Source organism: Trichechus manatus, unplaced genomic scaffold (genome assembly GCF_000243295.1).
Source record: "Trichechus manatus latirostris isolate Lorelei unplaced genomic scaffold, TriManLat1.0 scaffold00141, whole genome shotgun sequence".
Taxonomy (NCBI): Eukaryota; Metazoa; Chordata; class Mammalia; order Sirenia; family Trichechidae; genus Trichechus; species Trichechus manatus.
In genome coordinates, this window is record NW_004444077.1 from 2,946,846 (window position 1) to 2,965,425 (window position 18,580).

At 45.1% G+C, this 18,580-nt stretch overlaps 1 protein-coding gene across 1 annotated transcript in view; it reads right to left on the bottom strand.

The window, feature by feature from the left end:
* Positions 1 to 319: 319 nt before the first annotated feature.
* AMOTL1 (angiomotin like 1) overlaps positions 320 to 18,580 on the bottom strand; it is a 127,581-nt gene continuing 109,320 nt past the window's right edge. The window contains exons 9-13 of the mRNA XM_023739832.1: positions 15,771 to 15,961; positions 9,802 to 9,927; positions 8,467 to 8,693; positions 6,058 to 6,333; positions 320 to 4,647 (exon numbers count right to left, since the gene is read on the bottom strand). Of these exons, the coding sequence (XP_023595600.1) occupies positions 4,541 to 4,647; positions 6,058 to 6,333; positions 8,467 to 8,693; positions 9,802 to 9,927; positions 15,771 to 15,961 (927 nt within the window). The 3' untranslated portion in view covers positions 320 to 4,540. The remainder of the gene's footprint in view (positions 4,648 to 6,057; positions 6,334 to 8,466; positions 8,694 to 9,801; positions 9,928 to 15,770; positions 15,962 to 18,580) is intronic.

The following is an 18,580-nucleotide window of genomic DNA, read 5'->3' on the forward strand; positions in this document are numbered from 1 at the left end:
GAAGAAAAGAAAACCAATGCTTACTAAGCATATACCATGGCCGCCTCAGGTTTTGGGATGTGGAGGAGCGAACCATGGATGGGATACTCTCTGGTCACACCCATAAAGCCTTCACTGCTGAAGAACGTTCATGGGATCCCCCTTACTAGCACCGCAATACTCTTTTGCTTAAGAAGAATGCAAGACCAGAGAACACACAGAAACACATTCCACAAGGGTGCTGCCAAGTGCCAAGGCTACACAAGGCTTGTTTTAGAAAACACATCCCTGCTCAGCACAGCTACCTGCAGTCTAAGCGTGGGCTCCATGCCTCGAGACCTTTTAAACCCCCAGTCTACTCTTCACTCCCTCCTGGAACCCCCACCTCACCAGACATCTGGGCTCACATCTGTCTCTGGAACTCAGAAGGCAGCCCTGGGTAGGGAGAACAAGTAACTCCATCAGGAGTCAGCATAAACGTGCCTCAGCTACAGTGTCATGAGGATACAGGTGGCTGAGGGCAAATCAGGTGAGAATAAACAGGAATTCTGTGCAGGGGACATTCTGAGAGTGTCTCCCAGAGAACCACTGAATTGTCTGCTTCAAGTTCAGAAGCCATTTGGAGCAAATGCCTCCATATCTAGTCAAAGTTGAGCCCTGTGTAGTTCAAATTCATTTATGAGCTTCACAGAGCAATCCCTGGAGAACTTAACACGCAGTGCTCCACCACCCCCTGCCCTCCCAACCTAAGACTGGGAGGGACACGCAGCCCTGCCCTGCATGCCTGGTTAGAACACGCTCAACTCAACATTCTCATTGACTACCAAGCTCTGGGAAACAGAACAGCTGAGAAGAGAATATGCTAAAGTTCTGCTCTCTGCAAGTTTTGGAAAATAATATGCGTTTCCTGGCAGTTTAGCTTTATGGACCTGCAGACAGTAAAAGTTCTTACATACAAGACCATCTGTTTAGCTAAAAGATCTAGGATCAGAGGCTTGCATCCAACATCTCATATTCCATATAATACTTCTGGCAGAGGCAGAAACATCCAGACAACACATTCAAGGATGAAGCAGAATTACTTTGGCAAATCTTCACACAAAGCCAAAGCCTTTACCCTTCACCCTAACACAGGATCTTCAAGTTCCATAATCACACACCCCTGGGAAGTTTTGAAGAAGTCCAGATCTCTAAACAATGTGGAAGTATTTTTTTAGATGTCTTTTGTAGCCCTGCTTATAACAGAACACAAAGCTTTCCATCTGCCCCTGATGTTTATGGGCAATTCTATGCGTTCTGGGCTTTATCCTCTACTTGTTAGCCTGAGAAGTGATAGCATGTGCACGTTTGCGTGCATGTGTACGCACGTGTACACAACAGGACGGAGACAGGTGCTGCAGGACGGTTATTATCCCCTTGTTAGAAGCAGTGCAGCCTTGTGGTTAAGGCACAGCTCCTCTCCCAAATCCTTGGTTCAACTCCTAGCTCCTGGCTGTGAGGTCTTGGGAAGCGACTTAACCTCCCTAAGCACCCGTTTCCTCATCTGTGAAACAAGGAAAAGAAACTCTCTTCCCTCAAGATGGTTTGAAGGATTAATTAAAAGGTATTTACTACAGTGCTTGCATACAGTAAGCACTAAAAAAATACAGTTCTTACTATTTTTCTGAAAATCAAATGAGATACTATATTATAAATTGTCCAGAGCTCAGAGTGGGTGGTCAGTCCACACAATCTCTTTTTCCTACATGTAAGCAAGGCTCAAGAAAGCTGTGATGATTAAAGGGTTGAGGGCCTTGGGCTGGCAGATAATCTCCCCAAACAGAAGACATTCTGAAGTTAAGATCCCTTTTCTCAAGGAAGAGTCTCACCAGGTTAGGGGGAGAAAAGACAGACCACGGTGACAAGAAATGTGGTTGTGTCTCCATTTACATCCCGGCACGTCAGGGCTGTGGGAGAGCGAGCCAGCCTTGCGACTTAGTGCACCAGTGAGCGCACTGCAGCAGAGGCAGGCCCTGGGAGAAACTGGGCTGCAGCTCTCCTCTCACCCATTTCTAGGGTAGACAGCCCAGGTTTGGGCTGGGTGGGCTGGCAGAGCTGATTTATAGATTAGTAAGTAAGCACAAGTAAGCCCGTGTGTACCTTGCTTATTTGGTAATCTGTCTCTGCCCATCCCCAACATTAAGCAGATGTCAAAACGTCCTCAAGAGTTAGTTGCCATCCACTGAATCTTGTCACCCATGAAAAGTGATGGAGAGCAGAGACTGGGATGGTATTCCTCTGCTCCAGCCCCTCCTGCATCCACAGTCAACCCTTTCTCCCACTGTGCTCGCCTCTCACACTACCAGGTGTTGGGTGAGCTGCTCAGCCTCTTGGAGCTCTGCATGACATTTACTTTGACGCTCAATGTGAGACTCAAGGAGGCAACATGCATGAAGCACCAAGCTCGGTACCTGCCGCAGAGCATGTGCTTGGGAAGAGTCTTACTCTCTCACAGCAGATGGCTCAGGAGGCCCCTGAACCAAAGCCATTGATATCCTCCTTCCTACGCTTCAGTCTACAACTCTCATCATCCTTCTGCCACCTCAATTTTGGGAAGGCTATAACTTCACCCTGGTGGTGTAGTGGTTAAGTGCTATGGCTGCTAACCAAAAGGTCAGTAGTTCGAATCTACCAGGCACTCCTTGGAAACTCAATGGGGCAGTTCTACCTTGTCCTATAGGGTTGCTATGAGTTGGAAATGGCTCGATGGCAATGGGTTTGGTTTTTGGGTTTTTTGTATAACTTCACCCAGGTTACACTCCAAAGATTAGCCCTAAAACAAGCTACCCGAGCAAAAATTCCCAATAATGTTCCTGCTTCAGAGTTTCATTTAGGTTGGGACTTGAAAAAGTCTCAGGGCCTTTTTTTTCTCTTAAGTAAGCATGAAGAAAGGGGCCTGGGAAAACAGGAATCCACCTCACCTGGAGGCAGAAAGATCTCCAGGACCCTGCAAAAGTGCATAATGGCCTGATGAGCTTCTCCCTTTCTGATCCAGTACCTCCTGGATTTGTAAAGGAAGCCACTGTCCAAAAGTCATATGTGAAGCCCACAGCAAAGGGCCAGGAGACCACCATCTAACTCATGCCTGACTCTTTGCCCTGGTAGTTCTGTCGTACTTTGGACAAGTTGCTCCAAAACTGGAATCATCTAAAACCTGACCACGCTGTATATATACCAGTCTGTTAGGTTACAAAGAAAGTTCAGAGCAGAGGATAAGTGATATGTTGTTAACACACCAGTCCTGACAGAAATCAGCCGTTCATCAACAGCAACCAGGAGTGCAGGGGGAGGGGGAGAAGAGAATCTACTCGAGAGCTACAAACACCAGAGTGTGTTCCGAGGGTGACCCGTGAGACTCTGGATGCTGCCAAGGCAACTGCGTGTGAACTGTCATCATTTCCTGGAGCGCATACCTTGAAGACTTACCCCAACAGAGTAAAGCGGTGGAAGTGATCAAACTGCTCGCAGGAGAGCTGATGTGAGAGAGCAAAAAGCGAGTGCCATGATCTTAATGTAAGATGTCACAGTGATCCATGGAGCCTTCTACCTCCTCAAAGCCCACCTAGTCCACAGTCAGACTGAGGTTAACGGCTGCACCCCAAGTACATGAAGGTGGAAGAAGCAGCCATGAAGCCAGCATATGGCTCTATCCTACCAGCCACTATTAAACACAGCAGGAATGAGGACACTTCAGACAATGCGCTAATAAATCCCATGCCTAAAGAACTCTGCCACGACTTATTAAAAAGAAAAAAAGTGAAGGAAAAAACAGAAAATTAAAGAGAGTGAAGCAGAAACAGAGTTGGATTACAGAAGTCAGGGAGGATGAGCGGAGATCCTAATGCTCCTGCCCTGCTTAAAAAATACTGCTGAATCCAGAAAAGCTAAGAAGCCCAATCATCTCCTGAAAACCTAAGCCAAACATATAATTAGGTGAAGACCACCTTTTAAAATCCTCATCACCTGCAGACACTTCTCACTGTCACACACACACACACTCTCCTGGACACCTGATGGATGGCCCAGGTGATATCGCATTTTGCCAACACTGGCGAGATTTTTAGAAGGTTCTTCTTAAAGAAAACATGCTAAGATGCAAGGAGAATGGGGGTATTCCAAGGAAGATCCATGCTCAGGTTTATGCGTTTATAACCAGAGAATGGGTATACACAGACACCCCCACAAGAGATACATTTTCTGTACAATGAAAAATTCCATTTCCTATTTCTTCTTATCTTTGTTTCCAAACCTACAAGCATCTTCTCTCTTCCACCATGTGCGAGAAAAATCCATAGCATGTTCTCTACCTTCAGTCATGGAGGTCTCCTGTTTTTTTGTGTGTGTGTGTGTTTTTTAAAAGTTTTATTTTATATATATAAGAAGTGTTCTTCTAATCTGAACTCTTTATCTGTTCAAATCATTCCTGATTTCCCACCCAGAACCTTCGTGACCTTCCTTCTCTCTCTTTGCCACCTTCCTTGTTTGTCAATGTTGGGTATGACATTCAACAGGGAGGAAAGAGTTAGATGAGGACTTCCATCATCTCTCCATCAGGGAACTCGGGCTTGTGGAGCAAGCTGCTGACACGGCCTTTGTGGTCAGGTGCCTTTCCATGGCCAGGAGAGTTCTCTGCCAAATAGAAGGGAAACATCAGAACAGCTTGTGCCTTAAGTGGGTGTGGGCTGCACAATTTCTCTCTAATGGAACCACTTCAGACCCTACCACTCATCCAGAATGTTTCCTCCCTACAAGTGCATGCAGGTAAGGCCACACACAATCGAGTCCACAGTCAAGAAGAGCTAAGTGTTATAAAGTATACACAGTGGCCAGCCCTGGAGTTCAGAATCAAATAAAAAACAGTCATCCATCAGGATGATGATAGGAAAGGATTAAGTGGATGAAGGTGACAGTGGGACTGTATGGGCAGCACCTCATAGCCACGCTCCCTCTATTTATTTAATCAAAACTGCCAGGTGTACACACCTGCCAGGTACTTTTTAACATGCTCCCTGCCTTACTTGGAAAAGTTCATCCCAAGAACTTAAAATCTCTCCAGAATGCCAACACTGTATTTACTTGTGTATTGTGAGGGTGAAAATAAAAAGAGCCACCTTGGAAAAAACAGTTATGTACAAAATAGCCCCCATCTCTGCAAAAGAATTCCTGAAACGGGATCTCCCTACAACATTGATTAGTCCCATCCCAAACTTACCTCTCCCTAGACACTTCTGGACCCGCCAAAAAGCTCACTCCTCCCAAGCTGTCTTCTCTTACACGCTCTAATAAAGCAACTCACTAGTATTGGCCCAAGGGCTATGCCAGAGGTTAAGCTACTCTGTAGTTAAATCTACCCCTTCTTCTCCAATCAGGATGTACCCCACTGAACTCTGGATCCTTCATACATAAATACCTCAAAGGCATCATCTAAGTCTCTGGTGCCTTTGAGGTACCTAGCACCTAACTGTTGTTGTTGTTAGGTGCTGTCTAGTCAATTCCAACTCATAGCAACCTCCTGTCACAGAGCAGAACTGCCCCATTGGGTTTTCTTGGCTATAATCTTTATGGAAGCAGGTCACCAGGTCTTTCTCCCACAGAACCACTGGGTAGGTTCAAACCGCCAACCTTTCAGTTAGCAGTCAAGTGCTTAATCATTGTGCCACCAGGGCTCCTTCTGGTGCCTGATACTAGCTCCCCAACATACTGGAGGGAACAAATTTTCTAACATCCCTCAGAGGATCTACTTTCACCCTTTCCGGGGAAGGGTTAGTTATAAAGCATACATTAAAAGGGGTAGAGGCAGCTGTGTATTCATTCTGAACAGAGTACCTTAGCAGTGCCTACACAAACTTTATTCTCACAATAATAAAGTGTGTACAGAGCCTAGTACATTAGGGTAACAGTAATCCTATTAAAAAACCCAGAAAGTGAGAGCTGACTGGTGCTCCTGCTCCTTCCTCAGCTCAAGAAAAGACTCTCTTCCTCAGGCCGGAGAGTTCTATGGTTTCCAAGGGTACCTAAAAGAGGGAGAGAACCACATACCTGACTTCTCTCCAGTCCCCTTGGCCGCTGGGTGTTTCAGGATGGGGCTGTTGGAGGGGGTCACGCCCAGCCTGCTGCGGGTGGAAAGGGAGGCCATGTTGGGCCAGAAGAGTTCAGCGCTCTTGTCGGTCTGGGTGCTGCTGTCCTTGCTGCCTGTCTTAGCGTGGGCACTGCTGGTTGACGTGGTGGAAGCTGTAGGAGACAGTGCTGAGGGGGGTGGGGTTGGAAGCATGGTAGCCGAAGCATGTTCATGGTGCTCCTTCCCCAGCAGCAATCCTAAGGGTGGAAAAACAGCTTTTTCAATGCCATCTTTTTTTTTAAAAAAAAAAACTAGTCTTGAAGATGATTTTCTTCTTGACTGAGGACTGTTTGATTCATTCACTAATTCATTCACCAAGCATTTATTATGGGCCTGATAAAATGCCAAGCACTGATAGACTAAAAAAAGAAAAACCTAGCCATGGTAGCATAGTGGCTAAGAGCTTGGCTGCTAATCAAAAGGTAGGCAGTTCAAATCCACCAGCCGCTCGCTGGAAACCTACGGGGCAGTACTACTCTGTCCTATAGGGTTGCTATGACGGCAACTGACTTGACGGCAATGTTTTCTTTTTTTTTAATCCCCTCCGTATAAATCCTCTCCTTCCAAAACGTTTAACAAGCTCCCAGGGGATGCTGCTGTGGCTGGTCCATTGACTACACTTCGAGTGGCAAGGGTGTTTGTGCTAGGTGCATCAGACATACCATCTGATTCTAAATTTCACAACACTCCTATGAGGTGCTGGCTTTCTCAGCCTTACAGATAAGGAATGGAAGCTCAGAGAAATGAACATCTCATAGCTAAATGTAGCAGAAATGGGACTCAAACCCATCTATGCTCTTTCCATTTTGTCACCCTGCTTGTAGAAGCCCAAGTCTGACAACAATCTCCTCGCGGGGAGTGTCAGGCTGAGGAAATCACTAGGCAGCATCTCACCTGGGGGGCCCTGAGAAATCAGGAAGGTAGACTGTCGCCCGCACCTCCTTCCAGAGTCCATCGGGAAGAGATAGTGATACCTTTCGGAACTGTGCAGTGACCCACAAATATGTGCTTCTCCCTTGCCACTCAGAGGGTCCCTGTTTTCGTGACACACAGGCACTACTCAGTGTAGGAGTCTCCACAGTAATGGAAGGAAACGCCAGTGCAGGGAACCCAGCAACTCCTCTGGCAGCCCAGGGTCCTCGGCTTCCAGGCCTGGTTTAGTCAAGCCCAATACAGGGCCAGCCTGGCTGGGTGTCCAACTGGCTTCTCCCAGGGAGGTTTCTGTCAGACCTAACACATTTTCAATCTCCTTAACCATACCCGCCTGAGTACCACCTCCCAGGCACTCTAACCAGGGTCTGGACGGGTCCTTGCGAGGGTCTTTGATGATCACATCTGCTGTCCACACACGTCCTCTTTGAAGTGCATTTCCTCTGAGGGAAGTGACCCCATGCAGGGACTTCAAACAGAGGTTCTGGCTGCAGCCTTTGATCCTTCAACTCTGTTGGGTGTGTACTTGAGGCTCTTATCAACCCTTTGGCAAGAAGCAGCCAAGCTCCTCCGGGGTCCTGTCCTGAGGAAAGCTGGCTCTCAGCTCCACAGAGAAACAAGACACAAGCCGACCGGGGGAAATGCATCAAAGGGCCAAACCTCTGGAGGTGCCAGAGTGTGGGGAAGGGGGGTGGGGGCTGGGGCTTGTGTCTGGGAATGCTGCCTGCATGCAGGGCTGGCTCTGCTGCTTCCTCTGAGACTAATCCAGGAAGCCCATTCATGGCTAAGACCACACTTGCCCAATTCTTCTCAAGATCCTGCCTATGCAGCAATACAAGCACAACCACCACTAACCCCTTACATCTGAGAGCGCTCTGTCCAAATGCTTTCTCCCCATTAGCTCATTTTGCCCTCACCTCCACCCCATGAGGTAAAAGCGGGGCCCTCCTTTTCTAGAGAAGGAAGGAGAGGTGGAACGGTCATATAAAAGGTCTGAGGCATAGCCAAGTTCAGAAGCCTGATGTCTCTGGGATTTTTCCATTTTATGTTGTAAAGGTGGCTTTAACTTTCAACAATAATGGATAATAATTACGATAGGAGTCAACCCAGGGCTGACAGCTACTTCAGTGGTGTAGCTTTTAGAATTTACATAGTGTTTCCACATGCCATTTAATATCCACAGCCAAAGTATGATTGATTATTCTACTCATTTTACAGACAAGTAAACTGAGACTTAGAGATATACAGTGACATTTCCATCTCCTGTGAGCAGTGGAGCCAGGACACCACACAAACAAGCGTTAGGACTTTTCCCACTATATAAGCTAGCTTGCCTCTCTATGTTTGTCTGAAGAGCTCTTGCTTTTCAGATCTGCGGCTGAAGGAGGTGTGAAGCTCACCTATGCTTCCCTTCCAGGTCTTCTCTTCCTTCTTCTCTTCGACCAGCTGGCTGCTGGTAAGAGAGGTCTGGCGGGAGTGCGTGCCAGTGGCTGCGGCAATGGACGGGACCGAGCGGGCAGGCCGCAGGCTCGAGGAATCTGTCTTCCCAGCATCTTTACGGGATCGCTGCTGAAGGACCTTAATCATGGCATCCTTCTCTATGATTTTGGCATGGAGATTTTTAATACTGTAAAATAAAATAGTCATTGGTTAAAAAAATTAATTTGGTTAGAAAAACTTGAAACAATTCTCTTAGGCTGTGCATGGGATTTTAATTATAATTCAGGGATAGAGGGTTAAGTGCAGTATAAGTCTTCAAGCATTTAATGATCTCCAAATTGTATGAGATGGTCTGTTCACAGTAGATCAAAAGGGTGCCCTTCCTCTGGCACCTTGGGAGACTTGGGACTTTCTGGAGCCCGAGGAGGTACAGTTAGAATGACTGGGGCCACCTCCAGGGACCACACTTAGAGGGTCTAGCACTCCTGGGGAGAAGGAGACAGGAAAGCACATAAACACCGAAGCTTCAAACAGTGTGAGCTTTCAACTAAAGTCAACTTCTGAGGGAAAAAACAGAAGATTAACAGGTTCTTGGGAAAAGGATAGGCTGACCTCCATCCCACCAATGGTTCAAAAATAAGACCTAGAAAACATCTGGGTTCTTTTCACAACTCTGATAGTAACTCTCTGAGCCTATCAACCACTCAGCCCTGTTTTCACATCTAGAAAGTCCATAAAATGAGGGCTTAGGGCCCCAGGCTCCACAGATCCTGGGGAGAGGGACAGGCTAATTTATTACAGAAATCTAGTTTAACCCATGAGAAGAATGCATTAGCTAGTAAGTTCATTATATGTTGAAATATATAAATTCTAGCTCAAAAACTCCAAGCCTTTGTAGTATGATCTGCTTCCCCTTCCCAGTTCCCTAGAGGTTTATAGAGAGAGTCACCCAGAAATGACACAGGCGTCTACATTCTTTTGTTGTTAGACTCAGCCTACACTTTAAAAACGGCACCTGACACAAAATTATCCCAAAGAGACTTCAGGCACAGTCCTGCTGAGAGAAGCCATTTGCTTAGGTTTGAGGCTCTCTCTTCTCTCCAGGGCAGAGCTGGGGGAGGAGATTCTTTGGAGAGCTCAAGCTCACAGCCATTCAGACAGGGCAGCAGAAGCAGTCCTCTCTGGAAGGGGCTGGAATGTGAGAGTGTAAACGTGCGGGCTGGGGGCTCCACGCGGGGTCCAGAGCTGAGTGGCTGGAGCGGACCCAGTGATGCACGGCACACAGCAGTCCTTACGTGTACTCCATGTCCTGACACCGCCTGTTGGCCTGTACCACCTCCTCTTCTTCCTGCCAGATGCGGGCCTCTAGCGAGCTCTCGCCGTAGCTGCCGTTCCGCGAATGGTTGATGATCGTTGTGTCCCTGACAACACAGGACACACTGGAGTCACAGGAAAGCCTTCTTGCTTTGTTCAGCACAGAGTCAGGATGGGCTGGTGTTCACGTTGGAACAGAAGCCTGCTCCTCCCTCCTGCTGGCTGACAAGAGCGCTCCATCTCCACCTCCCCAGCCCAGTTACTCATCTTGTCAGACACCAGACGCAGAGAACTGCAGACGCTGTGCTGTGGGGGTAGTGTGGGGAGATGCTTGAGTGCACCCACCTTCTCCACCCTCAATCTCCATATTCCTGACATTCTCTTCCTAAGCTTGCTAGAATTAGGGTAGTATCTAAGGAAAATAAAATATAATTTAAAAATTAAAATTCCCTACCCCCTCTAATCACAATGCTTATAGGTAGTCCCTGACTTACAACAGGGTTACTTTCTCACAACTTTGTTATAAGTTGGTCCTGACATAAGTCGAACACCTCTTTTTTTATAAATTTAGTTTTCATAGCCTGCTATATACAGCAGTGTTTTGAACAGGAAATCATAACACTGAACACCTGCTAGTGAACATCTGAGGATGATAACATCAGCAAATTATGCACTGCAACACTGTATGTAGTACATAAGACATACCAAAAAAAAAATAAAAATAAAAACAGATAGTTGTTAAGTGTGGTTCGTGGTAACTCGAACACGTTGTAAGTCGTGGACTACCTGTATTAAAGCTAACTGGCATGTTATGGATATAGAGATTCTACTTCAGCTTTAACCTATTCACATGTGGATTTATTATTATTATTCCTATTTTTATATTTGTTGGTGTTTCTGTACTTCTTGCTGTTGTATGCAGCTGAGTAGATTTCAACTCATAGCGACCCATGTGACAGAGGCAGCACTGCCCCGTAGGGTTTCCTGGGCTGTAGTCTTTATGGGAGCAGATCACCAGATCTTTCTCCCACAGAGATGCTGATGGGTTTGAACTACCAACCTTTCAGTTAGCAGCCGAGTGCTTAACCATTGTGCCACTAGGGCTCTTTTCTATACTTGTACTCTTTCATATTTACTTTCCCTTCCCACTTTCCCAGAGTGAAAGTTTTATTTCTATTCATCACTATGTAGCAGCTATTTCAGTATTTTACAATAAATTGGGGGCTCAGTAAACATTTCAAACTGAGCATGATCCTTTTGGGCGGTGAGACTCCAGGCCGAGGTCCTCCTTCATGCTGACATTCTACCTCACGTCTTATTGTATGGGCTGCTGCTTAGGCTTTGGGTCAGTTCAGTGTAACAAACATGCTGGGTGCCAGGGTAGAAACAGAGAAGACACTCACCCTGTCTTGAAAAGTTCGGTGAGATGGGCAGTGTGGGGAGGAGACAGACACAGAGATTAAAAAGCAGTTTAGCTGGAAGCAGGTGTCTGACTGAAAATAGCTGGGCAAAAATAACTATTCCTGTCACTGATTGTCAACTTAATTGCTCCTAATTTACAACAATTAGTAAAAATAAGATAATTGTGCCATCTGAGTGATACATCTTAGGCTAAAAGGCACAATAATGTCTCTAATTATGTGAATACTAAATTAATAGAAATGATTCAGCCAAACATCTCTTAACTTCACATCCCAATGTTACAATCATATTTGAAATCGTAATGTTCTTTTCTGGGAGCCACCCAAAACAGCAAAAAAAGGGGCCCTTCTTTCATCCATTTCAATGAGAGCTATCAATTAATGAGCATTTACTTGATGCCAGGGACTGAGGAAAGCACATGGTACATAGCATCTCGGTGACTTCTCAGAACAACTTAGGAGGTAAGTATTATTACTCTCATTTTACAGAAAAAGAAACAGGGGTGAGGTGACTTTTTGCAAAGATACCAAGTTAGTGAATGGTGGGAAGGGATTCAAAACCAGATATTTATGACTCCAAAGTCCATGCATGCCCTTCACCATTAGTCTACACTTCTGGAGGCTTTATCTTTATGAAGGAGGCCTCAGCAAAAGTGCATGGCGATAAATAAATCAATAAGAGTACACGTGTGAGAGTGTGGTTAAATAAAGTAAAATTATGGTTGGAAATAAATCATAAGGCCAAATACTGCAGAAAGCAACGAAAATGCTTTAAATATACTTATAAAATTATAAATTCACTCTAAGGTACACAAAAATAATCAAAACAGAAATTAATGGCTAGAAGCACTCATTTTCAACCAATTTACTTCTGAAGAATTTGCTTAGAGTCAGAGACAAATTTAAAAATTCATGTTGATACTGCCAAATAAGGAACAGCAGGCACAATTAGAGGAAAACAACTTAGAAATATAAACACACAGATCTGAAATTAAAAAAATATTATATTCCTTTGAAATTTGTAAAAAGTTGCAAAATCTTTCTCAAACAATAAAATAGCCCCAAACCTCTCAGAATTCTGGTAAGTGGCCTCCAAATTACATAAAGATAGCTAAACCAATTGATGCACAAAACTTATTTGTTTAAAACCTATTGCTTATAAATGTGAAGTATGCGTCACTTGATGAAAAGTCACAAAACTAATGGCTGGAAATGCTCGTTTTTACCAATTTATCTGCAGCCATTTATCATTTAGACAAGAGCTCAGAACTTTGACCTTTTCCAAAAATTCTTTATTTTCCTGTTCTTTCCTCTCTAGCAATGCTGAAATTACAGAGGTTTTCTTTGAAAAGAACATTAAGATTAGAGCTATAAAACCTGATCTTCTCTGAACTTACTTTCCCCTGAGAATGTGGGAAGGGGTAGTCTGTAATGGGGAGTAGTTTTCCACAGAATTATTCAATGCTCAATAAATATATGTGGAAGTAAGGAAGAGGGGAGGGAAAGATGGCAGAAAAAGACTCCATCCATCCATCCATCTGGAACTCCAAATAGAAGATGGTAGGAGAACAACAAACGGAGCCCTGGTGGCACAACACTGGACTGCTCACCAAAAAGCTAGCAGTTGGAACCCCCCAGCCCCTCCAAAGCAGAAAAGCCTGGTGATCTGCTCCCATAAAGATTACAACCTTGAAAACCCTGTGGGGGCAGTTCTACTCTGTCACACAGGGTTGCTATGAGTCAGAATCAACTTGATGGCACCTAACAACACAGGAGAACAACAGGTTTGGATAAATCCTGTAGAATTCTTGTTCTCTGGGGGATGGAGAAATTTTTCCCTTGCATGAAGGATGATAAACAAGGCTGGGCCTAGAACAGTGTGAGTGGGTGACTGTTTGGAGTCTGTCTGGTTTTACTCACTCCCCAGCTAGCCCCTCCAACCCACCACAGGGGTCTAATGCTTTAGACCTGTCCATTCCCCTCCTTTTGACTTTACATTCCAGTCCCACTCATCCCCTCAGGGCCCTGCATACCAAACAGACATCTAATCTGATAAATCAACAGGAGCTAAAACGAAGATGACAAATACAGGCCCCTGTGTCACCCTTCCAAGGTAACAAACTGAAATTGCTCTAAGGGCTTTAGCGTCCTCAGCCAGAGGAATGTGGCTGGGTTCCCTGCTCTCAACTAGTCAAGATTCATAATTTCCATTTCACATGTGAGGCAGCTGACACTCATAAAGGCTTGTCCAGGATCACACAGTCCTCATCAGTGATGGAGAAGCCTTGAGGACTAGACGGGTCCTGCCTCCCCATCCCGGGTTCTTTGCAGGACAGCATGGGCAGCCAGCATTAGACCAAATCCAGCAAAGACCACATCCCTCTGTAACTTTACGACGGTCTGTTCTCTTTGTCAGACTAGAGAGGTGACTGAGTTATTACCTTAGAAAACTAACATAAGAACATTTTCAATTATGTAAAAATTAACAAATATTTCAGGCGTCACTGTTCTCACCCACACACTAGGGACTGAACTGAAGGCTGCAGCTCCCTCTGGCTTTCAGACCATGACTCTGGAGCTTTGCCACACAACATATGTCTAAATGTCTATTCCAACTCCCAAAGTCTTACTCAGATGGAATTGTGTGGGTTGTTTTCCCTCACAGCATAGATATACATAAACACAAAACTTGAGCTCTAGAAAAATGACTCCAAAACAGTCATTTTCCACCTGAGTCTGCAGGTCTTTCTAGTTTTAAGTGTGCTGTGATGCCCAGTGAGGCATCTATGCCTATACTGTGTGGCACTGCTTTCTCTCCAGATCCTGGAAGCAACATCTGGGCACACTGCTAGGGATTCTTCCCCACTTGAATATGAGAGCCCATAAATAGCTTACAAAGTATCCTCCCATCCCAACAGACCTTCCTGTACTCATTAAGAGAGAAACAACATGCAAGGAGATGGGGTTTCTGGCTATATAACCAGTTTGCATCCTTAGTTTTTTTACTTGTCTTGCTTGGTTCAGGTCCTACCATCCCAAATGATCTAAAAATAGACCCTATTAAGAAGTCCACTTTTGGTGAATTCCAAAGAACTCTAATTTAAACACCCAATATTAACTTATGGACAAAAAGCACACTGGGTAGGGAGCAGCAAGGGGCTTGACTGGTCCAATGCACAGCCACTCAAATACGTGCAGCAATAACGCCTGCATATGAGATCCAGCAATCAGGGGAAATGACCTTGTTTGCTCAGACAACAGTAAAATTTAACAGATATTTGGTGCCTTCTATGAATTACTGCACATTTTGAGCTAATTTTTAAAGAAAGGATAAGGCTGTGCTCCAATAAAAAGGAAATAAAGCAATCGAGGTAATAAATCAGCAGAAAATGATTTCAAACTAAGAGAACACAAGCTTTACAGTCAGACAGATCTCAGTCTGACATGCGGCTCCACTTACTACCAGTGTGATTTAGAATAAACTGTTGAACCTCTATAAGCCTTGTTTGCTACATCTGTAAAAGGCTTACTCTCAGGGCTGTTATGAGGATTAAATATACTTCTTGCTTGGCCCATGATACATATCCAATGTTAAAAAAAACTTATAAAATATACTTTCACAACATCTTTCTTAATGACTCCATAGTCAATACTATGTGTGGATGTACCTTAAATTATCTAATGAATCCCCTGTGGTTGGATCCTAGGCTGTTTTAAATGTACAGTCACGCGTCACTTAACATCCATGATACATTTTGTGAAAAAGGACGTTATATGATTCGGACTAGCACTAAACTCAACATTGTAGTCTTGTCCTGCTTTTTCTTTAAGCATCTTGGACCTTAGTAGTGATTGTCAATGTGCTGAGAAGGATTATATTTAGTATTTGGTCCTCAATCCATTTCATTAGCAACTTCTCCATATCTGATATAGGTCCCTCTTGCATTTTCGTTAGCCTTGTAAACCTTCTTAGTGGAGCCGATCCTTTAACAGCTTGGAGAATTTTTCTTTGTTTTTAAGGATCGTCCTGCAAAGAACCCGGGATGGGGAGGCAGGACCCGTCTAGTCCTCAAGGCTTCTCCATCACTGATGAGGACTGTGATCCTGATTGTCGAGTGTGACATGCCTAAATCCGCTAAGTCCTGTTCTCCGATCAGAATTTCTGAACTCTGTCATAACCTTATGGGACCACAGACATGTATGCGGTCGAACATTGACTGAATGGACACCATGCAGCACATGACTGTATTGATATTTTCAACGACACTGGAATGAACATCCTGGAACATAAATCTTCAGGTATTTATATAATGACTTCCTTAAGGTACAGATCTAGAACTGAAATTTTGGAACTAAAGGGGAGGTACATATTGCCAAATTATCCTCCAGAAATTTTATACCATCTTGCTCTCCAATCAGCAGCACTACAACCGGTTTTAAGTTTTCACTGACCTCACTCCCCATAGGGGTCTCTGGACCTTTTTGGACACCCAGTGTTTTTACAACCACCAGAGTTAAGCTGGTCTCACCTCTCGGCTGCAGCAGTGGCTGCGGCATTCATGGCAAAGTGTCGAATGGTGCTCTCCTCCAGATACTTCTGCTCCCACTTGGTCATGTCGGCCTCCAGGGCCAGAATCCGCTCCTCCTTCTCCCTCACCAGTTCCAGGAGGGCCGGGGCATTGTATTCCGGCATGCTGGCTGGTTGGCCATTTCCATGTTTCTGGACAAGTAGGAGAAATAACATCTTGATGCTCAAAATGGGCTATAAAGTAGAACATATAAACCATGTCTGCGTAGTTATCCACATAGAACATACACACCAATTCATGGTTGTTATGGACTGAAATGTGTCCCCCAAAAAGATATGTGGAAGGCAAGGCCTAACCTGTGAGTGTGACCTTATTTTGGGAAATAGGGTTTTTCTTTGCAGATGCTACCAGCTAGGTTAATGAGTTCAGGGTGGGTCCCAGTCCTAACTGCTTCTGCATGGTGTCTTACAAAAGGGGAGAACAGGCACAGAAACAGAGCCACACACAGGAAGACAGACACTATGTGAAGATACATCGACAAGCCAAGAAATGTCCAGAGCTACCAGGAGCTGGAAAAGACAAAAGAGGGTCTTCCTCCAGAGCCAACAGATGCGGGCCTTATGAGATCTTCTCTGAAATACTCACTATCTGAGAATATTTAGATTTCAGTTTTTTTTTTTTTTTTTTTTAATTCAGGTATACACTTTATTCTAAACAACATGGCTTAGAGGACTATGGGTTTTGAGGAGGTTCTGACTTCAGGCCAGAGGCAGAGATGGGCTGTCTTAGGATCAGGAGTGCCAGTACCGGTCCAAGCCAGGCTCCCTGGTACTTGTGGGGGAAATGACTTCATCACAGCTATTCTATGTCCTGGGACACACTTTCCTCTCCTGCTTTCCAGAGATCACAAATTTTAGATGCAGAGCTGGCTGTAAGGTGAGAGATACCTGAATGCCTTACCCTGAACCGCATAATGCCTTAGATTAAGAAAAGAATGGTGAATTACCTTAAACAACAGCTGGGCAGTTGAGCTGCACTGATGGAATCTAATCCTCCTACAGAGATCAAATGAGCCCATGGGCTTTTTGTAAACCATATGTTTCTATCCAATTTTTTAAAGCTGCACATCCAAATTATTCTAGTAAGTGGAGGCTTTCCCACAAACAACGTTTAAGCGAGAATACAGTGGAAGGCACGCACCTGTCTGACCTGTACAGGAAGTCACCACCCCCACCCCCACCTGGCCAGGCACATGGACTCGGGCAGGAGGATAAATGAATCAGTCCATCAAGATGAGAGGCTCCCCTATTTTTAGAAAGTTTCCAAGAAAAAGCTTCCATGGCCTCCCTAAGCTGCCATCTACGCTTCTCAGTTTCTATCTAGATCCCTCGTGTTGCCATCTAAACTGGCTTATTTTTACAGAATCCTTTTGACCTCATGTGAGATTATGACAACTCCTCCCAGGCCCCCCAACGCAGGCCATGAGGAGTTATCTAAATACAAGCGTGAATTTCAACATTCAAGCTCCAGAGACAGCACGGTCTAGTGGGTAAGTGGGCTAGCTTGAAAAACAGACTGAGGGTCAGTCAGGGCAGTTGCTGCTGCTCGTTCAGTGAGCCGGCAAACACTGACTGAGCTTGTACCAAGTGCTGGAGGTAGAGACAATGGTCAACAATTCACACGGGGCACATGTCCTCATTAGCTACATGATCTTGGGGTCTCCTAAGGTCTTTGTGCCTCAGTGTCCTCCACAGAACATTCTCACCTCTCCTCATCTACCTCACAGGACTACTGTGCAAGTGAAGACATGCAAACGTTCTTTTGGACTCTGTAAAAACGGTAAAGTTGTGAATTCTTAAAAATGTCAATTTCCTCACTCGTTTATTTTTATTTCTCTTTCGCTTCCCTCCCAGCTTCTAATGATGCTGAAGTACTACACTTTACCTCCCCAGTAGAGAAAAACTTACTTATAATAACAAGACCCTGTTAGCTGAGGGCTTCTCTTTCCTGGTAGACCTACTGTCCTGACCTGTCTTTTCTCCCTCCCCCTCCCTCAATCAGCTATACTTACGTCACCTTTCAGGGGGAATGGAAACAATGGGGTAACGGAGGAATCTGGGAGAGGGTAGGAAGACTGCCCTAAGTCTTCAAATGACTCTGAAGATGATGATAGTAAGAACAAGTAAGAACAGCAATGATAGTTACTCCTTCCTCATCAATTTCTAAGTGTCAGGCGCTGTGATAAGCACTTTGTGTAGGTTTTTCTTATTTAAAGTTACAAGCATGGAGGAAGTAAAATTTAATGCTCCATTTTATAGACAAGGAAGTAGAGGTTCACAAAGATTACTTGCCTGTGGTCGTCATTTTTCTGTAGGAGGAGGTGGGATTCAATGTGGCTTGGTCTGACCCTGGAGCCTGTGCTCTGAATCAGTACACAATTCTAGGCCACTCCGTTGATCTCTCCAGTCTACCGACCCCTCTGGAAGGTGCCAGGGCATCTCTCAGGAGGAACTGAAACTCACTGGGGGGCTCTAGTTGATAGAGGGGCACGGTGGAGGGGCTGTGCCCTGGCATCAGTCTGAAGGGAAGAGCTCTTGTGACGGGTGTTGATTCAACGGCTGCTCTAAGCTACTCTCTCAAAAGTCCGTTCAGAACAATGCCCCATGGGATGTGGCAAGACAGTGTGGTCTCATCCTTTGGTTGAGGAAGGAGATGAGGAGGGACTTTGTTATAGAGTGACCTCGGCACGCTCTCCACAGGGTTTATGTGGGCAGATAAGTGCCTCACTGACACTGGGCGAAGGAGCAGGG